The 27,272-nt window shown below is 44.6% G+C and overlaps 1 protein-coding gene across 4 annotated transcripts in view; it reads right to left on the minus strand.

Annotated features, from left to right (window-relative positions):
- Positions 1-371: 371 nt before the first annotated feature.
- Rnf121 (ring finger protein 121) overlaps positions 372-27,272 on the minus strand; it is a 74,635-nt gene continuing 47,734 nt past the window's right edge. For 3 of the 4 annotated variants that reach the window (XM_045145042.1, XM_045145043.1, XM_004650986.3), the window contains 6 exons: positions 26,083-26,237; positions 21,079-21,186; positions 10,818-10,938; positions 4,126-4,259; positions 3,491-3,592; positions 372-1,788 (listed from right to left, as the gene is read on the minus strand). In XM_045145042.1, coding sequence (XP_045000977.1) covers positions 1,668-1,788; positions 3,491-3,592; positions 4,126-4,259; positions 10,818-10,938; positions 21,079-21,186; positions 26,083-26,237 — 741 coding nt within the window. In that variant the 3' untranslated portion in view covers positions 372-1,667. The remainder of the gene's footprint in view (positions 1,789-3,490; positions 3,593-4,125; positions 4,260-10,817; positions 10,939-21,078; positions 21,187-26,082; positions 26,238-27,272) is intronic. The other variant, XM_045145044.1, reaches the window with a different exon arrangement.

Consider the following 27,272-nt stretch of genomic DNA (forward strand, 5'->3'; position numbering starts at 1 on the left):
CGGGGGTTCGAAGGACAAGTATGGGTAACGGAGAGGACCTTGAACTCTTAGAGTAACCAAGTTCAGAGGCAGTTACAGAACTTGGGACTACTAAGCATGAAAACAGTCTTAACCTTGAGTAGGGACGAAAGTGAAGGGAAAGATGCTTTCTGGCTCTCTGAGCACAGGTGGCATGGGAAATGGGTTACCACTACCACCTGGTCTGAAAGGAGGCCTCAGGGCCCCTCATACTGCAGGACAGGAGCATTCTGGGAAGGCTACAATGGAAAAGCACCACCCAACTCCTGAAGCCCTAGCTCTCTGCTGGTGGATGTAGAGGCACGACACCCCAAGGGACCCTGGGAAAGAGGTGGCAAGAAGAAAAGCAGATGTTCAGCTTTCCAGCCCAGCTCACAGAGCTTTATTCAGGTGGGAGTGACACAGCAAGATCCTGTTTGTTTCTACTGCCCTGGAGGAGGCCGGCCCTGCTAGAAACCCGGTGCTGAAGGCCCATGGTGCCCTCCCACATTTTCTCCAGACTCCTAGCACTAAAGCTGGGCTGCCTGGAAGCCTCTCTTCAGAACTCACCTAGGCCTTTGCAATTTTCCCATCCTCCGTTACTCAGATGTCAGGCCGAGGAAGAGTCTACAATCGACCAAGCTCACACAGGGACATTCCCTACTCAGGGAATCAATCCCCTGCTAGCTTCAAGGACACATTGTCACGTGACTAACAGAAGTTTTTTTTGTTTTTGTTGTTGTTTTTTCTTCGAGGTAGGGTCTGACTATAGCCCAGGCTAAGGTGGGACTCACTGTAGTCCTGGGCTGGGCTTGAACTTACAGCGATCCTCCTACCTCAGCCTCCCTTCTGGCATGCACACACAAACACAGATACACACTCAGGCTTTCAAGAAGAAATTGATGTCAAGTGGTCTTTGACACATGCCACCATTTCCAGGCTTAGCTTTCACAAGAGGCTGCAACACTTAATTGTTGCCAACAGTAGCCCAACTTTCTCTAGATGGCCTCTACTCCTGACTGAGGAGGACAGCCTTGCCTAGGTACAAGTTATGCATGCCACTTACTCTTCCCTTTTGAGGCCCTGGGGCTTTCCTTGTTGGGAAAGCCACTGATGAGGATTTACTTGCCTCCCCCAGTCCTCAGTACCTGGACAAGGGGGTGAGGTGGAACAAAGTCACACATCCCCGTACATAGCAGGAGAGAACACGGGAACACTTCACCCCTCGGTGCTCACCTGTGGCACCATCTGTGGCTTAAGCCCCGTAGAGGAGGGAAGGGAAAGGGGGTGGGCTGAGGCTCAGTGACCTGAGAACCCACCAGTGCTCCAGCCAGAGGTGAAAAGGCTCCTTTAAACCAAAACCATCACTGCTCTGTCCCCAACCCTGATCAGGCCTGGGGGGGGGGGGTGCAGCTCCTATGCTCCATAATAAAAAAGTTTTTAAATATATTCATCAAAATAGTTTTCTTTTAAAAAGCCCCCCACAGTTGACAACCCCACTGGCTGGTTCTCCATCATATTCCTCCCCAGTCCAGACATAGCTGGAGAGGTCCTGAGTGGCCCAAGTGCCCTTTGAGTCTTTCCCACCCAGGAAGTCTTCGTGGGCAGCAAGGAGAGTGCCCTGAGGTCCATGGTGGGTGGGGTGGGTTCTCCACTGACATGTTTCTTGATTATTCCAGGCCCAGGATGTAGTTGATGCCTTGCACCAGGCCAATGATGACAGGCTGCCAGGCTACCAAGTAACGAAGCCAGTCCAGCAGTTGTCCATACATGACATGAGGCCTTTCCCAGCTGTTGGTGTGTCAAGGATCAGAGCTTGTTAGGTTCACCTAGCATGGCACGGAGGTCCTCCCAGGGTGTGCCCACACTCTTCAGCTGCTCCCAGCCTAAAAGAATGACAGTTGGGTGTGATGGCAAACACCTTTACTCCTAGCACTTGGGAAGCAGAAGTGGAGGATTACTGTGAGTTTGAGGCTACCCCGAGACTACATAGTGAATTCCAGGCCAGTCTGAGCTAGAGTGAGACCCTACCTCGAAAAACAAAACAAAAAAGAAAGAAAAACTAAAGGAAAGAGAGCCAGTTTCTCTTGAGATCTCCACGCTGACATGAAGGGCTGAACCCAGAGAACAGGGCATGGAGCGCAGAGTGAAAACGGAAAGAGACATGAGAGGTGGGGAGGGGAACAGCTCTCTACAACCAGCATCTAGGCAGCACCTCCAGCACCGCTCTCTCTACGATGGTACTGACGGTGTGATTTATGCATGCCCTAGAAATGCATCTGTGACAGTGGCTGCACAGACGCTGGGAATGTGACACAGTAACCCAAGAGGTCCTTCTAGGCACGTCCTCTACTACTGAGCCCCCAGAAGTTTCTTCCAACGTCCAACTTGAAGGTTTCCTCAGTCAGGGAAGAGGCTGAGTCTAGGAACACAGCAAGAAGAGAACAGGAACCAAGAGGCTGGTTACCGGGAGTCAGTCCACACAGAGCTCAGAGGTGGCCCACTGAGGCCCAGCAACACTGTGGAGGGCTCCTTTCCTTCTACTTCTGCATGTAGGGCAGAGGGTCTTGACAGGAGGCCTGGGAAGCCCAGCTAGGCAAGCATGGGAGAAGCAGCTTGTCAAACAGTAGGGGACCTCCCTAAAGGCATCAGAAGTATCAACTTGGCCCAGGCTTCTAAGAGCTAAGTGAGGCTCAAAACTCCAGCATGGCCACAGGATTGAATTGTTTTGGAGTGGGGCCCTAGATGAGGCAAGTCGAAAACCAGAAAGGGAAAGGCCCACTTTCCTGTTTGGGGCTGTGAGCACACCAGGAATAGCCCCACTATTTCCTATAGTGTACAGGGAGCCACAGAACAGAAAAGGCAGGGAGGGGAGGGGAGAGGAGAAAAGTGGGTCTCTGAACCGCACAGGAAATGAACATGGAGCCAGAGAAGTGGCTGGGCACTTCCCAACACAGGCGAGGAGGAGGAAGAGGGTTAGGGCGAAGTGGAGAGGCCTGGCTGGGAGGCAAGGGCAGGCCTGGGAAGCCAGGCCCGCACTGAAAGGATGGGGACAAGGTGTCCCTCAGCCCGTGTGGACCGTGCAGGCCCTGCACAGGTACATAGGCAGTCTCTAGTTGCGTAGGCAAGGCACCACTCATCAGTAACCTTAAACATTATCCGACCTCTGGACAGTTCCATTTGCAAAATAAGGATGACATTATTCAAGTCATAAAGTTGCTAGGGAATCAAATGAGCTGATACAAAGGAAGTACTTGCCAGAGAATCAGCAAACAGCAAGTGCTAACTGCTACTACTGGCAACTTGAGATGGGAAGCCGGCCGGCCTGCTGGTCCCACCTCACCTCACACCCCAACTTCCCTAGACGAGAAGCCAAAGTGGGTGGTGAGCATGTTCCAGACTGTGAGCAGGAGGAAGAACCCAGATACCCGGTCACACTGGGCAGCACTTCTCCCAAACACCCACTCCCAACCAGGGCCCACAGAAAGGATACGGATTGCTGAACATCCTCTTCAGGTCCACCTTCTCTTTGCAGTAGGGACATGTCTGCTTCTTTCCCACAATGCACCAGCCACGGATACAGAACTCATGGAATCTGAGACCAATGGTCAAGGGAAGTAACGGGAAGCCAGGATGGCATTTCATCCCCATGCAGGGCGGTTCAAATCTTGGCTTCACTTCTTACCAGATGTCTAATTTGGGACAGGTCTCTTCTTTCCAAGCCTGTTTCCTCACAGGGAGTAAGGATGACTCTTAACTCACAGGGTTGTAATGGGGCAAAACGGAGGCAATGCATGACTCTCCCAACACAGACAGAGTCAGAGCTCAGAGAGTGCATACACTGCTCACAGTAAGGGATTTCATTCCAAACTGGGCTCCCTTCCCTTGTGAAGTCCAGTCGTGGGTCTGCTGGAATAGCCCCACACCTTGCAGCCTCAGGTTCTCTTGAACCCAGGCAGTCCATAACCTTTTATATGAGGAGGGTCCCAGTCTAGGATTAAGGGAGCGGAGGGCTGTCGTCTCTCTTCTCTCTCTTACACTCCAACTCTGGACCACATGCCTAGGGTCATGGCTCTCCCCCTCCCGCCCCCCACTGGAGGTGGGAGCCGGGAGCACAAGGCAGGATACACATGATTGCAGGAGAGCCTGTATGTGTTCTCGATGATGCCCTCTTCACTGACGTCCACGAAGATCTGCTGCCCGCACACGGCACACACACTGTCTGAAAGGTGTTTGGTAGGCATGCCCGACTCACTGTAGAACTGGTGGGGGGAGCAGAAACAGCTGTGAGAATGTGCCTCGAGGAGAAGGCCCTGGGGTCTTGGGACATGTTTTGGGGGGGGTGTTGTGTGTACACATGAGTATGGGTGTCAGGTCAGACACTGCATATCTGCCTCAACCATCCTCCACTTTTTTTTTTTTTGTGGCCCATATGTGTGTTTGTGTGTGTATGTATGTGGCATATGCATGTGAATGTGGAGATGTGTGTGCTATATGCACGCAGATGTGCATGCCCGACATGCACACACAGAAGTTAAGAGGACATGAGTTGTCCTCCACTGCTCTTCTGCTTGCTTCCTTGGTTCACTCACTGAACCTGAAGCAGCCACTCTTGGTCACACTGGGTGACCAGCAATACCAACAAGTCTCCAGTCTTGCTCCCCACAGGACTTGCTTGGGTTATGGTATATGGCCATGCCCAGCATAGGTGTTAGAAAACGGACTCAGGGCAGATCAGGCCCTCCCTGGCATTCACGCTTGTGAGAGTGGCACACTCCCCACCTCCGCAGGCACGGTCAGTCTCACTCCAGCCCAAGCTGCCCCGCAACTCACTCTGTAGCTCCAAGCTGACCTCAAACTCACGGTGATCCTCCTACCTCTGCCTCTGGAGTGTGGGGGTTAAAGGCGTGCGCCACTATACATGGCAAAACTGGCACTTTTTTTTTTTTCTCAAGGTAGTGTCTCACTATAGCCCAGATTGACCTGGAACTTACTCTAGTCCCAGGCTGTCCTTGAACTCACAGTGATCCTCCTAGTTCTGCCTCCGCAGTACTGGGATTAAGGGAGTGTGCCACCACGTCTCACATTATACCTGGGTGCCAGCCATTAAACCTCAGGTCCTCATGGCAAACGCTTTACCTACTTAACTATCTCTTCAGCCACCAAGAATATTAATTTTTTTAAGCCAGGCATAGTGGCACACACATTTAATCCCAATACTCGGGAGGCAGAGGTAGGAGGATTGTTGTGAGTTCAAGGCCACCCTGAGACTACATAGTGGATTCCAGGTCAGCCTGGGCTAGAGTGAGACCCTGCCTCAAAAAAAAAAAAAAAAAAAAAAAACACCCAAAAAATCAAAATTATTTAGACAGAAAATGAGTGAGTACAAGTGATCTGGGGCCTCATCTGACACAAATGAACTCCAAACACAAGCACCATGTTGTGCACCTGACTTTATGTGGGTACTGGGGAACTGAACCTTGTCAGCATGCTTTGCAAACAAGCTCCTTTAACTGCTGAGCCATCTCTCCAGCCCAAGAACATTTTTTTCATGTATTTATTAAGTTTTTCAAGTTTCATTAAGCTTAGAACAAGTTGTAGTAAAAAAATAAAAAATTTTTTTCAAGGTAGGTCTCACTCTAGCCCAGGCAGACCTGGAATTCACTATGTAGTCTCAGGGTGGCCTCGAACTCATGGTGATCCTCCTAGCTCTAGGCCTCCACAGTGCTCGGACTAAAAGCATACAACACCACATCCAACCACCAAAAAGACTTTTTTTGTGGCTTATTGTTAAATATCTAATAGCTCCATAGCAGTCCCTGCCAAATAAAGAGACTAAACTTATTGCAGTTTTATAAACCCAATAGGAATTTTCTTTTCAAAGAAACCACACATAATATTGGCCATCCTAACCTGCCCCACCCTGTTCTAAACCCAGGGCATTCTACATGTTGCTCTCTATTAGCTGTATCCAGTTTTGGCCGTCACAGTGTGCACATGCAAGTGAACAATTATACCTTTAGCCCCACTTTGCATTTTTATTTATTTATTTATTTTTATTTTATTTTTTTGGTTTTTCGAGGCAGGGTCTCACTTTAGCTTAGGCTGACCTGGAATTCTCTATGTAGTCTCAGGGTGGCCTCAAACTCATGGCAATCCTCCTACCTCTGCCTCCCGAGTGCTGGGATGAAAGGCGTGCGCCACCATGCCTGGCCCTACTTTGCATTTTTAAAACAAGCTCCTTCCCCACTCCCCTGACATTTAAAAAGTCAAAGTCTATCTTATTTTAAAGATGTCATAATGGTGGGTTAAGCACAGTGGCGTGGGGCAGGGGAACACAGCCCTTAGGCAAGGAGTAACCACGAATGGCGCTGGGAACTGGGGGGCGCATGCAGCCGTGCTGCCAGGACCTCCTCTCAGCGCCCTCACTCCAGGACGCCCCTGACAAGTGGCCTTCCTCAGCCAGCAGAGCTGCTCTCCCGGAAGCTGGGTCCCCCTGCTCTGCCTACCACACAACCGCACCGCAGCCTCCACACCTGTCTTTCTTGTATCACTGCTGCAACAAACACCTGACCACTCACTTAGGGAAGGGCCTGGCTCAGCCTAGAGTGGAAGGGATGCGGCCCATCATGGTGCAGACAGGGCAGCAGCAGCGTGGATCAACTGGTCACACTGCATTAGGTCAGGAAGGACAGAGATGCACGCTGGTGCTCAGCTAGTTTTCTCCTTAAAAAAAAAAAAAAAAAAAAAAAAAAGAGAGAGAAAAAGCACGAGTACGGGCACACCAGGGCCTCTTGCTACTGCAAACAAAACTCCAAACACACAAGCCATTTTGTACATATGTTTAAGATTTATTGTTCAAGTATAAAAGGCAACTGAAAGAAAAAGCTGGGGCTGGAGAGATGGCTTAGTGGATAAGGTACTTGCCTGCAAAGCCAAAGGACCTAGGTTCGATTTCCCAGGACCCACATAAGCCAGATGCACAAGGTAGCACATGAATCTGGAGTTCGTTTGCAGTGGCTGGAGGCCCTGGTATGGCAATTCTCTGTCCCCCTTCCCCTCTCTCCGTTTCTTTCTCTCAGTCTCACATAAATAGACAAAAAATAAATAAAATAAAATTTAAAAAAAGAAAGAAAGCTGAAGTCAGAAGCAGGGTTTAAAACCTGTAGGAGTTGCCAGGTATGGTAGTGCACATATCTAATTCTAGCACTTGGGAAACCAACATATGAGGATCACTGTGAGTTTGAGGCCACCCTGAGACTACATAGTGAATTCTAGGTCAGCCTGGACTTGAGAGAGACCCTACCATGAAAAACCAACTCCCTCACCAACTCCCCTCCCCCCCAAAAAACAGGGCTGGAAAGATTGCTTAGCAAGTTAAGCACTTGCCTGCAAAGCCCAGGTGTGATTCCCCAGTTTCCATGTAAGCCAGATGCACAAGGTGGTGTGGCATCTGGAGTTCATTTGCAGTGGCTGGAGGCCCTGGCGCATCCTCTCTCTCTCTCTCTCTGCCTCTCCCCCACTCTCTCTCTCAAAGAAATAAATAAAATTAAAAAAATAAAAATAAACAGAAACATACTTCTATTTTGGGGAAAAAACAGGGATATTTTCTAAGATCTCAGACTGTTGTTATTTTACATTTAAATGTGAAGCATCTCTTCATTGTCCTTGTCCTCTCGCAGTATTTCCCATCTGGAAAAAGCACTCCCATACCTACACTTCCTTCATGTTTTTTTCCTTTTCTTTTCTTTTCCCTCCTTTCCTTCCCCTTTTCCTTTTTAAAAAAATGTGTGTGAGAGAATGGGCGCTCCGGGGACTTCAGCCACTAAAAAATGAACTCCTGACATGTGCGCCCTCTTGTGGTGCATGTGCAACACTGCATGCTTGCACCACTGGGCACCTGGCTTAAGGGGGACCTGGAGATTCAAACATGAGTTCTTAGATTTTGCAGGCAAGCGCCTTAACCACTAAGACATCACTCCAGCATTTATATTTTATTTTATTTTGAGGTAGGGTCTCACTCTAGCCCAGGATGACCTGGATTCACTATGTGGTCTTAGGGTGGCCTCAAACTCATGGCAATCTTCCTACTTCTGCCTCCTGAGTGCTGGGATTAAAGGTGTGCATCACCGTGTCCAGTCATTCCTTATTTTTTTCTGTCTCAGGAAATGAACAATATCCTGTCTAACTTACCTCCAAAATACTTCTCAAATAGCTTACTTCTCTCCCTTTCCACCATCTCTATTCTAATATAAAATACATTTATCTTGCCTGTATTATCAGAATTGTCTCTTCAGGAGGCTTACTTTTACCTGTGGACCCCTCTCTAGTCTATTTTCTTCCCAGGAGACAGAATGATCTTTGCTTAATGCAAATCTGTTGAAGTCTTGTTCTCTCAGTACTTGGGAGGTTTTTGGGAGTTTGAGACCACCCTGAGACTACATGAGTTCCAGATCAGCCTGGACTAGAGCAAGATGCTACCTTGAAAAACAAAACAAAACAAAATTCATTTATTTGCAAGTAGGGAGAGTCAGAGACACACACATACAAATGGGGTGGGGGGGTGAGGTAGATAGAGACATGCCAGGACCTCCAGACACTGCAAATGAACTCCAGGTACATGGGCCATTTTGTATATCTGGCTTTATGTGGGTGCTAAGGAACTGAACTCAGGTCATTAGGCTTTGCATGCAAGCACCTTAACTGCTGAGCCATTTCTCCAGACCACCTCCAATATTTTATTCATTTATTTGGAAAAGAGAGAGAAAGGATCAATGGGTGTGCTAGGGCATCTGGGCTTTGCAAGCAAGTGCCTTTAACTGCTGAGCCATGGATCTATCCCACTTTTAAGCAAGCTGTTTTACTGCATAGTACACACATCACTTCATCACCTTACTCCTAACTAACTCACTGTTAAAAGTCAGCTCAATACAGATGATTGGGCTTCTGCGTGAGAAGGAAAATACTTGATAGCAGAGGCCAGTAAGTTAAAAAGGAGACATAAAGGGAAGAGAAAGGAAGGGAGGAGGATACTTAATAGGTTGATATTGTATATATGTCAGTACAATGATTGTAATGGGGAGGTAATATGATGGAGAATGGAATTTCAAAGGGGAAAGTGTGGGGGTGGGGAAGGAGGGAATTACCATGGATTTTTTTTATAATCATGGAAAATGTTAATAAAAATTTAAAAATTAAAAAAAAAGTCAGCTCAAAAATAACTTCTTGAAAAAAAATAAAAAATAACTTCTTGAGGGCTAGAGAGATGGCTTAGTAGTTAAGGCATTTGCTTGCAAAGCCAAAGGACCCAGGTTTGGTTCCCCAAGACCCACGTAAGCCAAGTGCACAAGGTGACGCATATGTCTGGAGGTTGTTTGCCATGGCTAAAGAACCTGGAATGCCCATTCTCTCTAATGAATAAATGGCCAGATGCACATGGTGGCACGTGTGTCTGGAGTTTGTTTGCAGTAGCTAGAGGTGCTGGCGCACCCAATCTCTCTTTCTTTCTCTGCCTCTCCCTTCCTCCTTCCCTCTCTCTGTCTCTAGTAGAGAAATAAAAATGAATCTTAAAAAAAAAAATAACTTCTTGATCCAGGTGTGGTGGTGCACACCTTTAATCCTAGCACTAAGGAGGGAGAGGGAGGATTGTCTTGAGTTCAAGGCCACCCTGAGACTACACAGTGAATTTTCCAGGTCAGCCTGAGCTAGAGTGAGACCCTACCTTGGTAGAGAAAAAAAAAAACAAACTTCTTGGTTTGGAGAGATGACTTAGTGATTAAAGCATTACTTACCTGAGAAGCATAAGGACCCAGGTTCAATTCCACAGTGCCCACATAAGACAGATGCACAAGATGGCACATGTGTCGGGGATCATTTACAGTGGCTGAAAGCCCTGGTGTGCCCATTCTCTCTCTATGTGCCTCCTTTTCTCTTTCCCTCGCTCAAATAAATAAATAAAATATATTTTAAGTCAAAACAAAAAAACATACCTTTGTGCTGGACAAATGTTAACCTCTTGCTAGGTAAAGTGTTTCCTATGATGGCCCTACAGTTAAAATTCCTGAGTATAAAAAGTAAATAAATAGGGGGCTGGAGAGATGGCTTAGCGGTTAAGTGCTTGCCTGTGTAGCCTAAGGACCCCAGTTCGAGGCTGGATTTCCCAGGACCCACATTAGCCAGATGCACAAGGGGGCACACGCATCTGGGGTTCATTTGCAGTGGCTGGAAGCCCTGGTACACCCATTCTCTCCCTCTCTATCTGCCTCTTTCTCTCTCTCTCTCTCTCTGTCCCTCTCAAATAAATAAATAAAACTGAACAAAAAATTTTTTAAAAAAGTAAATAAACTTTCAAGATGCATGGGAAATCTGGCTTTCTAAATTCAAGGATGTGATCTCCATGCCTACCACCCACCCCCGAAGGACTTTATAGGGTTCACTGCCTATTTGGAAACTTTTTCTTCCATTAGCAAGTGATGAGCAATTTGAAGGCTGTACGAGGCAATATGAAGAGTACAGGTGGCTAGGCATGGTGGCATATGACTTTAATTCCAACACCTGGGAGGCAGAGGTAGGAGGACCGCTGTGAGTTCGAGGCCACCCTGAGACTACATACTGAATTCCAGGTCAACCTCGAAAAACCAACCAACCAATGATTTGTACAGGTAGCTGGTACGAGTTGGTTGGGTATGGTCATGCATACCTATAATCCCAATGTCAGAAGGCTGAGGCAGGAGAATTGCAATGTTCAGTACCAACCTAGGTTACATACATATTGAGACACTGCCTCAAAAACAAACACAAAATAAAACAGGTGAACTCACTCCTATGGTAGACGCCATGTAATCTGCACACATTTCTGCAAAGTCCCGCTCAAGAACTCCATAGTAAAGTCCATAGAAAAGGAGAGAAATGCCAAAATCCATTGCATCTTCTGGTTTAATCCTGTAAGGGAAGCATCATGGCTAGTAAGGTCAGACTTGAGGCAAAACTGTTTTAGATTATTGCTTTGGGACACTCAAGGCAGAGCCTAAATTAAGTTAGCTGGCTCAAAGTCCAGACCACTTGGCAATTATGCCAAATCCAGTGGGCTGTTTTCTACGGCCCCTGGACATCTCTTGAGGACGTTATCACTGTGAGCCTCAAAGCCCAGGTACCCTCTCCTGCCCCTACTCTCATCTCTCTTCTTAGTCCTGCAGCCATGACTGGCCATGCCTTGGGGCTTGTAAGGCCTAGGCCCTTTGAAACCAATGTGTTGGGGACTTCACTGTTGGAAAATGCTAGACACTAAGTTCAGAAATTTAGCCTAGAAGTTGGCAATTCACTGAGTAGTTCTATCTTGAATCAGTTACCTACTGACAAAGCAGAGACCTTTATTTATTTTTTATTTTATTTATTTGAGAGAGAGAGAAGAGAATGAGAGAATGGGCATGCCAGGGCCTCTAGCTGCTGCAAACGAAGTCCAGATGCATACACAACCTTGTGCATTTGGCTGTGGGTCCTAGAGAATCAAACCAAGGTCCTTTGGCTTTGCAGGCGAAGGCCTTAACCACCAAGCCATCTCTCCAGCCCATAGCTGAGCCCTTTAAAAGGAGGCAAGAGCACACTAGAATCTGGGTGTAACTAAAGCAGAGACTGAATATGACCCCAAGGGCCATGTATCTCCTGCCAGGCCTATCCTGAGAATCTCTTAGCTGATGACAGGCATAAAGATCAAGCAGAATGGGAGTTTTCTCTCTTGGGATATAAGAACCCACATCCAATATCCTAAGTTTGTCCTTTCTGTCCCCCAAAACCAAAAATATTTACCAATTAGCCTTTAGAAGAAATAGTTTGCTAAATATAAGTATGGGGGGGGGAAGAGGGCTGGAGAGATGGCTCAGCAGTTATAAGGTACTTGCTTACAAAGCCTGATGGCCTGGGTTCAATACTCACATAAAGCCAGCTGTGCAAAGAGGTACATGCATGTGTAGTTTGTTGGCAATGGCAGAAGGCTCTGGCACTGTCCACGCCCCCACTCACATGCAAACCAACTCTAGACGCATGTGCCACCTTGTGCATCTGGCTTATGTGGGTCCCGGGGAATTGAACCTGAGTTCATAGGCTTTGCAGGCAAATGTCTTAAGTGCTAAGCCTGCTCTCTAGACCCAGCCCAACCATTTTTTGTTTTGTTTTTCTGAGGTAGGGTCTCACTCTAGCTCAGGCTGACATGAAATTCACTATGTAGTCTCAGGGTGGCCTTGAATTCACCATGATCCTCCTACCACTGCCTCCCCAGTGCTGGGATTAAAGGCATGCGCCACCATGCCTGGCTCCAACCTTTTAATATTTAACTCACTGAGTAACATCACTGATTTTACATCAATTTCCTAATCAGTTGCATAAAAGTGACCAAGAACCTTATTTTTGCTTTCATTTTGTATAAGTTAGGCAAGTAAGAAGGAACTATAGAAGAAACATCTTTTTATTAAAAAAAACAATATTTATTTGAGAGAGACAGAGAAAATAAGAATGAGAATGGACATGCCAGGGCTTCCTGCCACTGCAAACAAACTCCAGATGCATCATTTCGTGCATGTGGCTTTATGAGATTGCTGGGAACTGAGCTGGGCTATCAGGCTTTACAAGCAAGTGTCTATAGCTGCTCAGCCGTCTCTCCAGCTCCTTAGAAGAAACTTCTTTATAGCACAGCACACAATTTTTATTTCCTTTTAGCCAACACAGGAAGATACCTGGAAACAGCTTTATTTTCTTTTGATGAGTTGTGTTAGACTCTACAGGGATATATATATAAAAAAAATATATATATATATTTTTTTTTTCCTTTATCTACAGGGATATATTTTAACACTTTGCAATCCTGTTAATTCTTTCGTCCTGTTCTGAGGAGGGAAGGATTTTGTAGGTGTCTTCTCAGTATATAGTTAGTGATATTTGTCTCAAATGAACTTTTAATTTCAAACGTAGACCTGCCTACACAGACAATGCAAGCACCTGGGTCCTTTGGCTTCACAGCAAACTCCTTAACCACTATGGCATTTCTCCAGCCCCCACCAGCCCATTTTTTTTTAATTGTATTTGTTTTTATTCATTTATTAGAGGCAGAGAGAAAGAGAATGGGCATGCCAGGGCCTCTAGCCACTGCAAATGAACTCCAGATACATGATGTCGCCTTGTGCATCTGGCTTACATGGGTCCTGGGAAACTGAACCTAGGTCCTTTGGCTTTGCAGGATAATGCCTTAACCATTAAGCCATACCTCCAGCCCCTGGCCAGCCCATTTTTTTTTTTAAATTTTTATTAACATTTTCCATGATTATAAAATATATCCCATGGTAATTCCCTCCCTCCCCACCCCCACACTTTCCCGTTTGAAATTCCATTCTCAATCATATTACCTCCCCATTACAATCATTGTAATTACATATATACAATATCAACCTATTAAGTATCCTCCTCCCTTCCTTTCTCCACCCTTTATGTCTCCTTTTCAACTTACTGGCCTCTGCTACTAAGTATTTTCATTCTCACGCAGAAGCCCAATCATCTGTAGCTAGGATCCCCATATGAGGGAGAACATGTGGCGCTTGGCTTTCTGGGCCTGGGTTACCTCACTTAGTATAATACTTTCCAGGTCCATCCATTTTTCTGCAAATTTCATAACTTCATTTTTCTTTACCGCTGAGTAGAACTCCATTGTATAAATGTACCACATCTTCATTATCCACTCATCTGTTGAGGGACATCTAGGCTGGTTCCATTTCCCAGCTATTATAAATTGAGCAGCAATAAACATGGTTGAGCATGTACTTCTAAGGAAATGAGATGAGTCCTTTGGATATATGCCTAGGAGTGCTATAGCTGGGTCATATGGTAGATCAATCTCTAGCTGCTTTAGGAATCTCCACACTGTTTTCCACAATGGCTGGACCAGATTGCATTCCCACCAGCAGTGCAGAAGGGTTCCTTTTTTTCCACATCCCCGCCAACATTTATGATCAGTTGTTTTCATGATGGTGGCCAATCTGACAGGAGTGAGATGGAATCTCAATGTAGTTTTAATCTGCATTTCCCTGATGACTAGTGACGTAGAACATTTTTTTAGGTGCTTATATGCCATTCGTATTTCTTCCTTTGAGAACTCTCTATTTAGCTCCATAGCCCATTTTTTGATTGGCTTGTTTGATTCCTTATTATTTAACTTTTTGAGTTCTTTGTATATCCTAGATATTAATCCTCTATCAGATATAAAGCTGGCGAAGATTTTTTCCCATTCTGTAGGTTGCCTCTTTGCTTTTTTCACTGTGTCCTTTGCGGTGCAAAATCTTTGTAATTTCATTAGGTCCCAGTGGTTAATCTGTGGTTTTATTGCCTGAGCAACTGGGGTTGTATTCAGAAAGTCTTTGCCAAGACCAATATGTTGAAGGGTTTCCCCTACTTTTTCCTCTAGCAGTTTCAAAGTTTCCGGTCTGATGTTAAGGTCTTTAATCCATTTGGACTTAATTCTTGTGCATGGCGAGAGAGAAGAATCTATTTTCATCCTTCTGCAGATATTTATCCAGTTTTCAAAACACCATTTGCTGAAGAGGCTGTCTCTTCTCCAATGAGTATTTTTGGCATTTTTATCGAATATCAGGTGGCTATAGCTACTTGGGCTTACATCTGGGTCCTCTATTCTGTTCCACTGATCTACATGTCTGTTTTTGTGCCAGTACCATGCTGTTTTTGTTACTATGGCTCTGTAGTATAGGTTAAAATCAGGTATGGTGATACCACCAGCCTCTTTTTTGTTGCTCAGTATTATTTTAGATATTCGAGGTTTTTTATGATTCCAAATGAATTTTTGGATTGTTTTTTCTATTTCCATGAAGAAAGCCTTTGGAATTTTGATAGGGATTGCATTAAATGTGTAGATTGCTTTAGGTAAGATTGCCATTTTCACGATATTGATTCTTCCAAGCCAGGAACAAGGGATGTTTCTCCACTTTCTAGTGTCTTCTGCAATTTCTCGCTTGAGTGTCTTAAAGTTCTCATTGTATAGATTCTTTACTTCCTTAGTTAGGTTTATTCCAAGGTATTTTATTTTTTTTGATGCAATTGTGAATGGGAGTGATTCTCTGATTTCATCCTCTGTGTGTTTGTTGTTAGCATATACGAAGGCTACTGATTTCTGTGTATTTATTTTGTATCCTGCTACATTGCTGTAGGTTTTGATCAGCTCTAACAGCTTGCTAGTAGAGTCTTTAGGGTCCTTTATGTATAGAATCATGTCATCTGCAAATAATGATAACTTGATTTCTTCCTTTCCAATTTGTATCCCTTTTATGTGTGTCTCTTGCCTTATTGCTATGGCTAAGACTTCCAAAACTATATTAAATAGAAGTGGAGACAGTGGACACCCTTGTCTTGTTCCTGATTTTAGTGGAAAAGCTTCCAGTTTTTCCCCATTTAGTAATATGTTGGCTGTAGGCTTGTCATAAATAGCCTTTATTATATTGAGATATGTTCCTTCTATTCCCAGTCTCTGTAGGACTTTTATCATGAAGGGATGTTGGATTTTGTCAAATGCTTTCTCTGCATCTAATGAGATGATCATGTGATTTTTGTCCTTCAACCCATTTATGTAATGTATTACATTTATAGATTTGCGTATGTTGAACCATCCCTGCATCTCTGGGATAAAGCCTACTTGGTCAGGGTGAATGATCTTTTTGATATACTCTTGTATTCTGTTTGCCAATATTTTGTTGAGAATTTTTGCATCTATGTTCATGAGGGAGATTGGTCTGTAATTTTCTTTTTTTGTTCTATCTTTGCATGGTTTTGGTATCAGGGTGATGCTGGCCTCATAGAAGGAGTTTGGTAGGATTCCTTCTTTTTCTATTTCCTGGAAAAGCTTAAGAAGCAATGGTGTTAGCTCTTCCTTAAAAGTCTGGTAAAATTCAGCAGTGAATCCATCCGGGCCTGGGCTTTTTTTAGTTGGGAGATTATTGATAACTGCTCGGATCTCCATGTTTGTTATAGGTCTATTTAAGTGATTAATCTCATTTTGATTTAATTTAGGTAGGTCATATAGATCAAGGAAATCATCCATTTCTTTCAGATTTTCATACTTTGTGGAGTATATGCTTTTATAGTATGTCCCTATAATTTTTTGAATTTCTCTGGAATCTGTTGTGATGTTACCTTGTTCATCTCTGATTTTATTAATTTGTGTCTCTTCTCTCTTTCTTTTGGTCAGATTTGCTAAGGGTTTATCAATCTTGTTTATCCTTTCAAAGAACCAACTCTTTGTTTCATTAATTCTTTGGATTGTTCTTTTTGTTTCTATTTCATTAATTTCTGCCCTAATCTTTATTATTTCTTCCCGTCTACTACTTTTTGGTTTGCCTTGTTCTTCTTTTTCCAAGGCTTTAAGGCGAAGCATTAGGTCGTTTACTTGCGACCTTTCTAATTTCTTAATATAGGCACTTAAGGCTATAAATTTACCTCTTAGAACTGCCTTTATTGTGTCCCAGAGATTTTGGTATGTTGTGTTCTCATTATCATTTGACTCTATAAATTTTTTGATTTCCTTTTTGATTTCTTCATTGACCCACTCATCATTTAGTAGTGTATTGTTTAGTTTCCATGATTTTGTGTATGCTCTATAGCCTTTCTTGCTACTGATTTGTAGTTTAATTCCATTGTGGTCAGATAGAATGCAAGGAATTATTTCAATTTTCCTGAATTTGTTAAGATTTGCTTTGTGTCCTAATATATGGTCTATTTTAGAGAATGTTCCATGTGCTGCTGAAAAGAATGTATATTCTGCAGCCTTTGGATGAAATGTCCTGTATATATCTGTTAGGTCCATTCCTTCTATGACCTCATTTAGTCCAGATGCCTCTCTGTTTATTCTTTCCCTGGATGACCTGTCAATTGATGAGAGTGGGGTGTTAAAGTCACCCACCACCACCGTGTTTGGTGTTATCTGTGACCTTAGTTCTAATAGTGTTTGTTTGACGAATTTGGGAGCCCCCATGTTAGGTGCATATATGTTTAGGATTGTAATGTCCTCCTGTTGTAGTGTGCCCTTAATCAATATAAAGTGACCTTCCTTATCTTTTTTGACTAACTTCGGACTAAAGTCCACCCTGTCTGATATTAGGATAGCAACCCCTGCTTGTTTTCTAGGCCCATTTGCTTGAAACACCGTCTTCCAACCTTTCACCCTAAGATAATGTCTATCCTTTGTAGAAAGGTGAGTTTCTTGAAGACAACAAATTGTAGGATCCTGCTTTTTAACCCAGTCTGCAAATCTATGTCTTTTCGTTGGTGCATTGAGACCGTTGATATTAAGAGATATTATTGAAAGGTATGTATTTATGTTTGCCATTTGTGTGTGTGTGTGTGTGTTACTTGTTCTACCTGTGCTCTCTTCTGTTAACTGGTATTTGAGTATGGCTGGTTTTTTCTAGGTTCCTTATATGTGTGCTTTTCCTTTTGTTCAGCATGGAGGATTCTATCAAGTATTTTCTGTAGAGCTGGTTTTGTCTTCAGATATTCCTTTAACCTGCTTTTGTCATGGAATGTCTTTATTTCTCCATCTATTTGGATGGATAACTTTGCAGGATAAAGTAACCTTGGTTGACAGTTGTTATCTTTCAGAACTTGGAATATATCACTCCAGGCCCTTCTGGCTTTAAAAGTTTGTGTTGAATAATCTGCTGTAATCCTGATGGGCTTGCTTTTGTAGGTAACTTGATTTTTCTCTCTAACTGCTTTCAATATTTTTTCTTTGGTTTGTGTGTTTGGAAGTTTGAGTATAATGTGGCGAGGAGAGTTTCTTTCTGGGTTTTGTCTGGCTGGGGTTCTAAAGGCTTCCTGTATCTGTATTGGCACCTCTTTCCCAATTTGGGGAAAATTTTCCTCTATGATTTTGTTGAAGATGCCTACTATGCCTCTGGAGTGGAATTCTTCTCCTTCTACTATGCCCTGAATTCTTATATTGGATCTTTTCATAGTGTCCCGAATATCTTGAAATTCCCACTCATACTTTTCTATAAGTTTGTCTTTCTCTTTGTTGGACTGCATTAGGTCTGCCACCTGATCTTCTAGCTTAGATATTCTGTCCTCTCCCTCATCCATCCTACTGGTGAGATTTTCTACAGAGTTTTTTATTTCATTAACTGTGTTCTTCATTGCTAGTAATTCTGACTGGTTTTTCTTTGTTATTTCTATTTCTCTATTTATGTCTTGTATTGCCTTCTTTATTTCATTAAATTGGTGTCCTGCCTCTTCTTTGATTCCTTTGATTTCCTCTTTGATTTCTTCTTTGATTGTTTTCATGTGTTCTTTGACCTCTTTGAACATATTTATAATTATTCTTTTGAACTCTTTCTCAGGCATTTCCTCTAACTCTTTCTCACTGGAGGACATTTCTGATGCATTAATACTTTTAGGTGGATTTATATCGTCTTGCTTTTTAGTGTTTCTTGTGTTATAATGTATATATTTTTGCATCTTGGATTAAGTTAATGCTTGGATTTTCTAGCTAGCTGTGTATTCTTAGCTGTATCAATTGATTTGATGTAATATATTTTCAGGGTAGGACCTTAAGGTATTAGGTGTGGCTCTTAAGACTCTCAGAGTATCTACAAAGATGTTCTTAGGGGTTGAGTTTCCCTGCTATAGGAGTATTCAAGCAGGCTGAGTGGAATAATATACTGGTAGATTCTAAAATTTAACTAAACACTGTACCCATTCCATCAAAAACAGCCCCGAGTATGTATGCAAGAGTAGTTATTATAATGACCAGATCCTCTATCAACAAAGAGGTTTAGATTTCTGGTCTGTTGAGGTATCCAAGTCAGCTTGTGACCAAGTGAGACCCTTCCCTGGTGCAATCCCAGTTACCTTGGGTGATTGTGGTCTCAGTCAAGTTGCTGCCTGGGTCGTCGGGCTGCTGTTCTGATTTCTGGAGCTGGGCACTTGCTTTTCCTACGGGGCAAACTGAGCCGCTGCTGCCGCCTCTGCAGCTGTTGTAGCTGCCACCCCCAGAGCCCCCACCGCTGCTGAAGCTGCCATTGCCGTGTCCACCGCTGCTGCTCACCCCGAAGCCGCTGCTGCGGGATCTGCCAACGCTGCCGCTCCTGGGTCCGCTGCTGCTGGGGCCACTGGTACCGGTGCTGGAGCCGCTGAAGTTGCTGCCGAATTCTGCTCCTGCTTGGGTCCCGCCGTCAGCCCAAGTTGGCATGGCCGGGTCCCGGGCCGCTGCTGTGTTCGCTGGAGCTGGGTTCAGGCGGCGGGGGAGGGGAGGGAGCTGCGGCTGCTCTGGTTGTATCGCTGTTCCACGTGTGCTTTTACCTCGCGGTCTGCTCCTCCCTCCATTGCTTGCTGCCGCTCTCCCCTCACGTTTCCCGAGTTGCGGAGAGCGCGGTGTGAGGGGAAAATCCCGCACCTGGCTTGTCCTGCGGCTCGAGCCGAGAGTCCGGCGGTTTTCTGCCGCTCCGCGGTTGCGGCGGGTAGCCGAGCCGCCCCGGAGCCGCTGTTCCCGCCTGTGCAGGCTCTGGATGCTCTATAACTCTTCCACTTCTCCGCTGCCGCCTCAACTTCCTATACACCTCACTTTTTAGTAAAAGTGTGTATTTTGCTGAGTTTTTTTTTGGTCTTTCCCCCCCCAGGCTGCTTTGGCGTGGTATCTACGCCGCCATCTTAACCGGAAGTCCAGCCCATTTTTAAGAAGTTATTTTTATTTATTTGCAAGCAGAGAAAGAAACAAACACATGGACGGAACGGGTGTGCCAAGGCCTCCAGCTACTGCAAATGAACTCTAGACACTGTGCCACTTTGTGCAGTTGGCTTTAGGTGGGTACTGAACCCGGTTCATTAGGCTGTGCAGCGAAGTACCTTAACCACTGAGCCATCTCTCCAGTTCCCCATTTTTAAATTTTGAAACAAGTCTTACTAAGTTAGCCAAGCTAGACTTGAACTCATTCTACAGCCAGGGCAGGCCTTGAACCTCAGCACAGGCCTGTACCAACTCAGTCAGAACTTCATCTAGGGCACTTCATTTCCACCCTCTTCTCACCCACTAACTCCCTGGACTTGTGAGTCCTGAAGCTCACAAAGTCCTGGCTTTTGTTTTATTTGTGGTTAGGAGAACTTAAACACCGGGTACAGAGTTTTTAGAAAGCCCGTAACAATATGAAGCGAAACGCACTGGCAGGGCTGCCATTTTATCTGTGATGACACTAAACTGAAAATAACCCAAGTGCACAACAATGGAGCGGGACTTACCCAGCCACATACGAACAGCCTAGAACTATTTTCCCAGAAGACGAACAATGAGCGAATGCCAACCACATTACACGCAACGTTATCTATGGCCTAGAACATTCATGAAACAGCATATTCCTGGGAAGTCTGGACTTACGCTGTTACATTTCAGCTCTGGGACTACTGTGAAGATTTCCTGCAGGCAGATACTGCTGTGTTTCCTGTCTGTGTCCTAAATGGGCCTGATGCTAGGTGTGGCCAACTATGGTCATAAGAATTTGAGTGCCTAAGGGTTGGCAAATCTTTCCTGTTAAAGGCCAGATAAAAATATTTTATGTTTTATGACCCGCTTGGTGGGTCACAACTATTTGGTTATCTTGTTTCAGTGTAAAGTCAGCCATGGACAGTAAATAAATCACGTGTAACTATGTTCCAGGTGTGATGGTGCATCACTAGAATCCCAGCATTCAGGATGCTAAGCAGGAAGATCCCGAGTTTAAGGCTGTAACAGGTGAGGAAAACTGTGGCCAGGGTGATGGAATTACGAGTAATTGGTTATAATTATAATCATCATTATGCTTATTTGTGTTATCCTTTTCTGAAATACCAGTTTTTAGAAAATATAAGCAATGACTTGGGACTTTGGCTTTTGTATCTATCCAGACCTTCCTTGCTTTCTGCTAGCGCCACAGTACAGACAGCCTCCACTCCCTCACCCCAGGGTGCTCGATACTCCTACCCCAGTTCATGTCTGCTGTTAGCACCCAGTGACTTCCAGCCACTTCTCTCCCAATACCAACAAATACAAAAGCAAAAGGTACTCACTTGAATAATAAGTTAAGACCAAAGAGGGTAAACATGACAGCCATGTAGCCAATAATGCCAGTGGCATAGCTGATTTTATAGATCAACAGGAACCATTTATAAACCAACCTGGAGGAAAGAGATCAAAAGTCAGTAAGGCTGGCACACCGCGGGCCTCAGGACGGCGGAACCCCCGGAATCCCTTATTCACCCAGCAGTGGGGACATGTCGGGCTCTACGCTCGGGACTTATTGAACACCTTTAGTTACTGCGCAGAGTGGTTCACAGCTCCTCAACTGCAGAAACCCTCAGGTAACAAGTCTAGGAAAGCACCGTTAGGTATTGATTTTCCTGGTCTTGGGCCAAGAAAAGACAAGTTTCAGTTTCAACCACGTAAGAGACATAGCTGACCAAGACGGCTGTGACATCTCAAATTTAGATTAGTTGGGTAAGGAAACAAAAACTAATAATCCTCAGAGATAATAATATATGAAAATGAGTTGTTCATGTCAAGAAGACAAATTAGAGGTAGACAAAAAAAAAAAGAAGCCGGGCGTGGTGGCACACACCTTTCATCCAACCACTCAGGAGGTAGAGATGGAAGGACGGGTGTGAGTCTGAGGTCACCCTGAGACTACATAGTGAATTCCAGGTTAGCCTGGGCTAGAGCGAGACCTTACCTTGAAAAAACAACAAAAATCCTTGTAGCTCATTCTATCTCCAATTTTTTTTTTTTCAAGGTAGGGTGTCATTCTAGCTCAGGCTGACCTGGAATTGACTAAGCAGTCTCAGGGTAGCCTCAAACTCACAGCAATCCGCCTACCTCTGCCTCCGAAGTGCTGGGATTAAAGGCGTGCGCCACCATGCCCGGTTGGCTACCAGTTTTTGAATCTCCGATTCTATCTTTGTTCCTATGCACAGGCCAATAACAAGATGATGGGTCAGGAATTTTTCTCTGGAGAAGAAATGAGAGGTGTTTTTTTTTTGTTGTTTTTTTTTTCTTTCCTTGAAGCAGGGTTTCTCTCTAGCTCAGGCTGACCTGGAACTCACTCAGTAGCCCAAGCTGGCCTTGAACTCATGACAATCCTCTGATCTCAGCCATCCCAGTGTGGGGGTTAAAGGCATGTGTCACCACACCTGCCTCAAAGAGTACTTCTGAATTAGATGTACATGTGCCTTGTGTTGGTGGAGTGGAGTGGGGTTGCTCAGGCCTCTCAAGTAAGTTGTATGCTCCAGGTACAATGAAGAGCAATGTGAATCTGGATGACTGAACTTCAGCTAGATTTAGGAAGATGATTCTCAGGATAAGCCTTTTAAATGATATAGGGTCCCTGGTACTAGAAACCACTATTCTGTGATAGGAGCAATTTAGCAATTTGCTACTCAAGACAAGAACACAAGCTTACTTCCTTACTGGCAGACCTGCTGGGCCCCAGTAAGAAGCTCCAGGTCCCTACCTGTCTCCCATAAGCAAGCTTCTCAGGTGAGGAACAGACCTCACTCATCTTGTAGTGCTGCACTAACAACCACACACAGCTATAGTATTCAGAGTTTGCACTGTTGATAAGGGAGAGAAATCTGAATTAAGCTTCTTTGTTATTGTTGAGTTTTTTTTTTTGTTTTTTGTTTTTGTTTTTGTTTTTGAGGTAGGGTCTTACTCTAACCCAGGCTGACCTGGAATTCACTATGTAGTCTTGAACTCACAGCAATCCTCCTACCTCTGCCTCCCGAGTGCTGGGATTAAAGGTGTGCGCCACCACACCCAGCTTTTTTTAATTTTATAAGTATTTTTAATATTCGTTATAGTTATTTATTTATTTGAGAGAGACAGAGAGAGGCAGAGAGAGACAGACAGACAGAGAGAGGGAGAATGGGTGTACCAGGGCCTCCAGCCATTTCAATGAACTCTAGACGCATGTGCCACCTTGTGCTGGATCTGGCTTGTGTGGGTCCTGAGGAACTGAACGGAGGACCTTTGGCTTTACAGGCAAGCACCTTAACCACTAAGCCATTTCTCCAGCCCCGTAAATATTTTATTTATTTATGTGAGACAGAGAGAAAGAGGCAGGTAGAATGGATGTGCTAGGGCCTCTAGCCACTGCAAACTAACTTCAGACACATGCGCCACCTTGTGCATCTGGCTTACGTGGGTCCTAGGGAATTGAGCCTGGGTCTTTAGGCTTCACAGGCAAGAGCCTTAAACACTAAGCCATCTCTCCAACCCCACACTTGGATGGCTGAGATCAGAGGATTATGGTTTTATTTGCTGAGTAGCTTAATGGAAGAGAAAGTCACCTCTGACACAAGTTTACTTCTTTGTAAAATGGGGAAAACTACACTACCTTTCTCACAGAGCCCTTCCTGGTATATATTCATTAAATGCCAGAGGACATTTATGAAAGGGCACTAAAACTGGAAGGCACCATCAAATTATTGACACATTTTCAGTCACTTTATTTTAGATAATACCATTTGTCAATAGTAACTTCTATTTTATTTATTTTTTGTTTCTTTTATTTATTTGTGTGAGAGACAGAGAGAGAGAGAGAGAGAGAGAGAGAGAGGGGGGGAGAGAGAATGGGTGCACCATGGCCTCCAGCCGCTGCTAACATGGTCCAGATGCATGTGCTACCTTGTGCATCTGGCTTACATGGGTACTGGGAAATTGAGCCTCAAACTAGGGTCCTTAGGCTTCATAGGCAAGTGCTTAACTGCTAAGCCATCTCTCCAGCCCCATAACTTTTATTTATTTATTTTTAATATTTGTTTGTTTGTTTGAGACAGGGTTTCAATATATAGTCCAGGCTGTACTTGAACTGACTCTGTAGCTCAAGGCTGGCCTCAAATTCACAAGCCCCTGTCTCCTGAGAGCTGGGATGCCAGGCCTACATTATCACATTCAGCACTTGGCAACTTAACATGCTATACTGTATTTCATCATTAATTATTCTATATGAGGTCAAGCAAGCACCATCCCATTTTGGGGAATGACAAATTCCGGGTCCAGAAAGGTGAAGTCATGGTGCTGAGAAGTAATGGGACTGGCCATTTCAACTTACATCCAGCTGGTTCTAGATCCTGTACCCTCTCTAAAGGCCATAGAGGCCAGAGAATAACTTCCTGATCACCAACTTTAGTGTACAATGAAACTCATAAAGCAAGAGGAAGGCATGATTAAAGATGTACGAGAAGAGCAAGGAAGACTTGGGATGAAGTGGTCCCAACCTTGCGGCCAGCCAGTTCCCCTGTGCGGCTTTCCTGAACCTGCGGACACCTCTCATTGGCACTTACCAACTGCACTGCGACAGGTACTTTCTTGTCCAACGCCTCCATTAAACCGAGCACTCCTGGAGGGCAGGGACCATGTCTTATCCAGCTCTGTATCCCCAGCACTCAGCACAGGGCCTGGCACATAGCAGGTGCTTGTTGAATGAATGAATGAGAAAAATCTTTTTCTGTCAAGTACAGATACTAAATGACCTCACAAGCTGGCTGGGAGGATTAAATGAGAAATGCATTTGGATAAAATACAAAGAATTATAGAGTCAGTAGCTTGCTCTCTCGCTTTTGAAGTTTAGAAAGATTGTATTAGAACTTAAGTAACGGAAGGGATGGACATGGTGGCATACAGCTTTAATCACAGCACACAGGAGGCACAGGTAGGAGGATCTATGTAAGTTCAAAGCCAGCCTGGGGCTAATAGTGAGTTCTAAGTCAGCCTGACCTAGAATGAGACCCTACCTTGAGAAAACAAAACAACAACAAAAGAGTCTGGAGAGATGGCTCAGCAGTTAAAGGTGCTTGCTTGTAAAGCCTGACAACCTGAGTTCAATACCTCAGTACCCACATATAAACAGACGCACAAAGTGGTATGTGTGTCTGGTGTTCATTTACAGCAGCTACTGGCTCTGGTGTGCCCACTCTCTTTCTCTCACGAATACAAATTTATATTAAAAAATTTAAACCATAATAAAAGGAAGAAGACAGAGCTCCCATACAGGAGGAGGGGGTTTTCGGAAACGAGGAAGCCCCAGCAGTAGCTCTCTTATAAGAAAAAAGTACTATAAGGCTGGAGAGGTGGTTTAGTGGTTAAGGCACTTGCTTACAAAGCCAAAGGACCCAGGTATGAGTCTTCAGGACCCACGTAAGCCAGATGCACAAGGTAGTGCATGCATCTGGAGTTTGTTTGCAGTGGCTAGAGGCACTGGCACACCCATTCTCTCTTTATTTGCCTTCTCCTCTCTCTCTCTCTTTTTCAACTAAATAAATTTAAAAATTTTAAAGAAAAGAAAGAAGGACTATTTGCTGGAAAATTACAAATTTTCTCAGATTCATTCACCCAACAAAAATTCATAGAGTAGACTACTATGTGCCAGACCTTGTTGCAAGGCTTGGATATACAGTGACCAACGCAGTGGATGTGGTTCCTGATCTCATAGTTAACAGTTTAGTGAGGGAGATAAGACACTCAAAATATTTTGTAATAAACTGTGATTTTTTTTTAACCCCCTCCAAGGTAGGGTCTCACTCTAGCTCAGGCTCACCTGGAATAAGTCTCAGGGTGGCCTTGAACTCATGGTGATCCTCCTACCTCTGCCTCCCGAGTGCTGGGATTAAAGGCATGCGCCACCACGCCCGGCGTTGTGATTATTTCTATCATGAAATCTGCAAGGACTTGGAAGAAAACATAAAGGAAAGTCTGATATAGAGATCAGAGAAAGGTTCATAGAAGAAAATAAATTTAAAATAAGACCACAATGATCCTAGGATTTATTTAATTCATTTGCTTTTAATATAAATAGACCTTAATAAAACTATAAAGTGAGATATAAGGAAGTATTTGGGGACTCTGAACCTATGAATAGAAAGTGGGTCTCCCAATCAACTTGTTTCAAGAGGCCCCACGCAAATCCTTTTGCAGGGTAAAAAAGCCACTATTTTCAGTCTAAACCCACCTTCGTCCCATGCATTCCAACACATTAGCTTCAGGAAGCCCAGGCTCTTCTCCACCACCTACACTCTCACCTTGGGGTTGTCTGGACTAGAGGTTTCCGTGTGGCTCGGAAGGTGACAAAAGCTGTGACAGCAGAGAAGAAGATCCAGATCACTAAGAACCTCCACCAATGCAGCTTCACTGTGAAATAGAGGGGGACAACCCACATCTGAAAGAGGGTCACCATCTGAAACACAAACACAAGCACTTCAGCTCTAGCTGCTCCCTCTGCCGCTCCACCCGCCAGTTCAGTGTTTTTATGCAAGAGAGAGAGAGAGAACTAACTGGCACACCAGGGCCTCCAGCCACTGCAATCGAGCTCCAGATGCGTGAGCCCCCTTGTGTGAATGTGCAATGTTGCACACTTGCATCACTTTGCTTACATGGAACCTGAAGAGTCAAACATGAGTCCCTGGGCTTCACAGGCAAGTGCCTTAACTGCTAAGCCATCTCTCCTGTTCTATATTCTCCCTCTACCACCACCCCTCAAGGTAGGGTCTCACTCTAGTGCAGGCTGACATGGAATTTACTAGGTAGTCTCAGGGTGGCCTCGAACTCCTGGTGATCCTCCTACCTCCCGAGGGCTGGGATTAACGGTGTGCACCACCATGCCCGGCTAGCTCTATATTCTTTGAGAGAAAGAGAGAGGGAATTGGCATGCCAGGGCTTCAGCCACTATAAACGAACTACAGACATGAGCACCACCTTCTGCGCATGCACCACCAGGAGCATCTGGTTTATGTGCATTCAGGGGAGTACAGCCTGGGTCCTTAAACTTTGCAGGCAAGCACCGTCACTGCTAAGCCATCTCTCTAGCCTCTTTTATTTATAAAATATTGTATTTATTTGAGAGAGAAAGAGGCAGATAGAGAAACACAGAGAATGGTCACACCAGGGCCTCTATTTATGTTTATGCCCACTGCAAAAAAGAAAAAAAAAATAAAAAAAGATGCATGGTCCAATTTGTGAATCTGGCTTACGTGAGTACTAAGGAATTGAACCCAGATCCCTACACTATGAGGCAAGCATCTTAACCACCAAGCCACCTCTCCAGCCTTGTTTATACTCTTTCCATGCGGTTCTTGCTTTCTCTTGCCTGGCTGATTGTAACAACTTTGTTAGTTTACAGCATCTGTGAGGACAGACTAAAGAGGAAGACGCCATGGTAGGACCATTTCTGACCACTTTCCATGCCATCAGGTCCAAATGTCCCCCTTGAGCT

This window comes from Jaculus jaculus, chromosome 3, assembly GCF_020740685.1.
Source record: "Jaculus jaculus isolate mJacJac1 chromosome 3, mJacJac1.mat.Y.cur, whole genome shotgun sequence".
Taxonomy (NCBI): Eukaryota; Metazoa; Chordata; class Mammalia; order Rodentia; family Dipodidae; genus Jaculus; species Jaculus jaculus.